Consider the following 4,438-nt stretch of genomic DNA (forward strand, 5'->3'; position numbering starts at 1 on the left):
ACATGGACCATTGGTCTGATCCAGTGTGGCGGTTCTTATGTAATAAATTATCCAATTGTGGGGTAATACCGTGTGACTGATGAATAGCAAACATAGGACCTACATTGAAGAAAGTAATCAAGGAAACTACAGACCCATTAGTGTGACCCCCAGTACAAGACTTTAGAACAACTTTTGAAAGAAAGACTGAAAGACATGGTGGAAAATAGAATAAAATGCAACATGACTCTCTGTATGACTGCCTTATCCCCATTTACCGCTATACCAATCTTTGTGTTATTCAAGTTTTATCAGCAATGATTTTGTATTTATCCGACGGAAGTGGGTATTCACCCACGAAAGCTCATGCTCCAAAACTTCTGCTAGTCTATAAGGTGCCACAGGACTCTTTGCTGTATTTATTTCGTTACCTTCCTGATAAAAATATTAAAGAGCATCAGGCCAAGTACTGAGTCCTGTAGAACCCCTATAGAAACACCCTGATTTGATTATTTCCCATTGGCTACTTTTGGAGATCTGTGAGTTAGTCAGTTCTTAATTAATTTAATGTATTCTTTATTAATATTGAATATTGCTAATTTTTTAATCAGCATGCCATGCAGTACCAAGTCAAATGCATTGCAAACATCTAAATATATTACATGTATACATGTAGCTTTATCATCCAAACTTGTAATGAGTTTGAGCTTTTCAAAACTGTCCAGAGCATGTAAGCAGATATTTTCTTAAAGTTAAAGGATGTGTCTAAAACCCCTTAGCTGCTCTGCAAACCTGAAGCTAAATTTGGGGCACCAAGCTCACAGTTCAATCAATGACTTCAAATAGCACACACCCTTCCTAGCTTAACCTGAATGACACAGCAACCTGGAAATGCTATAGTTGCAACTCCTTAATCCTGCTGAGTCACTGAGTCAGCTAGCACTTGGAGAATGATTTGGTTTTCCTTTGATTTAGAAAGTTCATGAAGTTTACCACAGAAATATATGCAGAAGTCCATGTAGCAGTGTTCTCTCTCTGAAATCTTACCCTACAATCCCAAAACCCAGGACAAAGCAGCTGGTTTGTCAGCAGCCCCTTGCTGACCATTTCTTTATTATTCAGATATGTCACACTGTTTTATTTTTCTTTTAACTCACAGAGTCCAATGCTTTCACATGCATCAAGATAATGAAGTTTTAAAAAGACAATGATTCTTCATTATGCATTTTTAGCAAAAGCTAATTTTTGTAATTATCTGGTCCATATTGAGGAACATATTTGCTGACACTCAGTTTCCAATTTTTTTTTTCCTGTATAGTATGTTAAGAACTTGACTTTTGTATTAAGGCAGCATGTTCTAATTTTAAGCAAGTTTCACAATCACATTTCGGAAAGACCTTAATAAACTTCTCACCTGAGTCTTAATCAAATGTACTTGCAGCATGACCAGTAAGTCTACAGCAAGCAATACAAACTTTCAAAAATGTATACTTTACTGTCCTCCCTCATTAGGGTCTCTACAGACAAAAGACAATACAAACATCACACTGAGAAACATGGAATAAATTTAATTGAACATGAATATTGATTATAACAGTTCAAGTACATTTACTTTTTGCAATTTGACTATGGATTTTATCTTACACAGGAAACACTCTTATACTTCCTGCAAAATGAAACCTCCACACCAGCACCAGCCCAGGCCATTTTTCATTGCCAGGCCGTGAACAATTTAAACTGTAAATACAAGCAGGAAAGTAATCTTTTAAAAGGAGGGAGAAAGCTACCCAGGCTGTAAACTTTTACATGTGGCATGAAGGGCAAACCCTGTAAGCCAAATCATAGTGAGAAACCACTAAAACTGAATAAAATGCCTGAGAAAATGGGCAAAGTTCTATCTACCTAGCTGTCCTCTCAAAGGTGCAGTTCCTAGTTTGTTCCTCCCTTTTGGAGAAAGCTTTTTCATTGAAATACATCACAATGTTCTACATTCCAGTCAAAATTAAAAATTAAAAAACAAACCGTGAGTTTCTGTGGGAAAGACATCTGGTGGGAAGAGTTATGCTCACATTTTACACTTCAGGAACCAAGATGAGACTGCCCATGAGTTAGGACTAAAAATCAGAAATGGGAGACTGTGGAATTGCCATCCCCGTGTTACAGTGGGAGGATGGACCAGAGGAAGCCGTAATGCATGGAATGTGACAATAATTGCCCATTGCTTTAAATAAGATGTTAAGATGAATCCATGACATGTTCAAGTCCACGCGCCGGTGCCTCTGGCTTCATGTTGGTACATGTTAAGAGCTGTGGAATGGTTGCACTGAGGAATCCTGGCCACCAGCTGGGATGGCCTCGCAGAGAGTCCCAGCTCCACTCAGGATGCTACTCATGAGAAACACGGTCCAGGGCTACGTAGAAGCTCTTCTTATCATCTAGGCAGTGCCAGCCAATTGGCCCGATCTCACAGTCTGCGCATATGAGGAACTTTACATTCCCAACGTCCTTGGTGAACCCAATATTCTCAAAGGAAAACATGTCATCTACGAGCCAGTGATCCTGGAGCACATCCCCATCCGGAGAGTTGCTGGCAAGCAGGGCTGTCTTCTTCTTCATGGAGGGAAGGAAAAGCTATCAAGGAACAAAACATGGCATTAGCCATTTATGCACACGAGCCATTTACAAACATCAGCTATCACCTCTACAAGCTCAACTCCAATGCACTCAGAGCTGCAGAGCAGACATAAAGGACAAGAGATAGTCCTGCCTCACAAGTAGGCACAGACTAAGAGACATGCGGCAGACACACACAGTGATATAAATATAAGAAAAATGCCACCACATGGTTAGGGGCAGCACAAGGAAACAAGGAGCCAATCCCGCAGTAGGTTCAGCGGTGGTCTCAGGACACCAACAGCCTCCCTGGCCAGGCTGTTGTGCAGGTGACCAAGGAGAGTTGTGAGCAGGATCTGAAGGAGGACAATGAAGCAGGAAGGGGGCGTGGGGCTGGAGACTGGAGCCAGGGGCTGATCAGGAATCACTGCGGATACCAGGTGATCGGTCAGGGCCCCGCTGATGGGGGCAGTGGGCGGAGCGGAGAGGTGCCAGGCGCCCTGGTGACGGGGAGGATGGAGCCCGTCCCGGCGGGGGAAGGCAGAAAGCAACCGCTGCCGGGCCGGGCCGGGCCGGGCCGAGGGGAGGGGCCGTACCTCTCTGCGCGCGAAGGTAGCGGCGCCGGGCAGCAGCACGCGCGAGCCGCAGCGCTGGCACAACACGGCCTTACGGTTGCGGCCCCGCGCGCAAACCAGCTCCCCCGCGCCTGGACCGCGAGGAGCCGCTGCCGGCTCCATCTCCGCGCAGGGCGCCGCCATGGCCGCGCAGGCGCATTGGTGCCGCCTCGGCGCGCGCATCAGGGGCCCGGGCGGGGCGAAGATTCCTCGCGGGAGGCGGTGTGGTGGCGCCGTGGGCAGCGCTATGGGGCGGGGGAGGGGCAGAGAATCTGGGGCTATTGGCCTGGGGCAGGGGACTACCACGGGCGTGGGGATTGCTCCACGGGCAGGCCTGAGTGGTGACATAAAAGCCATGGGGGGCGCTACACGTTGGGTGACTATATTTCCCAAAGGGAAAACAGGACACACAGTGTGGAGCTAGCCCCAGCCGCCACGCGGGGCTGGCCTGAACCTCCCCCACCCCCTGCTCTGAGGCTGGCCCAACCACTGGGCCAAGCCCTCCTCTCCCCTGGGTGGGGCTGGCCCGAGTCGCTGGCTCGAGCCCTCCCCTGCCCCTCACGGGGCTGGTGTCACTGCTCACCCAAGCCCTGCCTCCCTCCTGAGGGGGGTGGCATCGCTGCTCACTACCACCCACCCACCCCGCATGTTCCTCCACACCCCACTTTTTTGACAAAAGTGAGCATTTGTCCCGTTTGCTCTTGCCCACTGATCAAGTTGGCAAACGGGACAAATGCCCATTTTTGCCAATAACGACAGGACTGCCGGGACAGGGTTTAAAAAAGGGACTGTCTCGGCCAAAATGGGACGTATGGTCACCTTAGCTATATGGCTAGAAGTGGAATGAGGTCAAAGGGGGGCAGAGCTGTGGCATGGGGTCACAGGCATGGGGCTGTGGGGTAAGGGTAGGTTACATGTGATGGGTGGTGCCAGGGCCAGCAGTGGTTGGGTCTATTGGGATTGGGTTAGTCTGAGAGCTACCTCTCCATATCCAGCCTTTCTCAGGAGGCAGTGCAGGGCACCTGCTCTGTCTTGTTCTTGGTGATGCTTGGGGACGTTCTGGGTCTTTCCTTTTGTCTGAGAGGTTTGTACTTTTTTTGTATTTAGTAAAATCTAGTTGAGACACAGCTTAATCAAGAGGTTTGTCAGGTGATTTGGCTGGGCAGCATCGACTAGTGATTGGAGCCCAGCAGTGGGAATTGAGAGTGCTGGACTCAGTTCCCAGAAGTGAA

General features: G+C 47.9%; 1 protein-coding gene across 1 annotated transcript; it reads right to left on the bottom strand.

The window, feature by feature from the left end:
• Positions 1 to 1,532: 1,532 nt before the first annotated feature.
• Positions 1,533 to 3,383, bottom strand: RABIF (RAB interacting factor). Its single transcript, XM_045012599.1, has 2 exons — positions 3,189 to 3,383; positions 1,533 to 2,610 (listed from the first exon to the last, which is right to left on the bottom strand). The coding sequence occupies exons 1-2, from the start codon at positions 3,348 to 3,350 to the stop codon at positions 2,365 to 2,367; spliced, it is 408 nt and encodes a 135-aa protein (XP_044868534.1). The 5' UTR covers positions 3,351 to 3,383; the 3' UTR covers positions 1,533 to 2,364.
• Between the last annotated feature and the right edge of the window lie 1,055 nt (positions 3,384 to 4,438).

Source organism: Mauremys mutica, chromosome 4 (assembly GCF_020497125.1).
Source record: "Mauremys mutica isolate MM-2020 ecotype Southern chromosome 4, ASM2049712v1, whole genome shotgun sequence".
In the NCBI taxonomy this organism is placed as follows: domain Eukaryota; kingdom Metazoa; phylum Chordata; order Testudines; family Geoemydidae; genus Mauremys; species Mauremys mutica.

What these genes read in the sequence shown, in the direction of transcription:
- RABIF (XM_045012599.1), bottom strand. Translation starts at nt 3,350, where the DNA reads ATGGCGGCGCCCTGCGCGGAGATGGAGCCGGCAGCGGCTCCTCGCGGT. An exon ending in CTACCTTCGCGCGCAGAGAG is followed by an intron (nt 2,611 to 3,188) that starts GTACGGCCCCTC and finishes GTTCCTTGATAG; the next exon opens with CTTTTCCTTCCCTCCATGAA.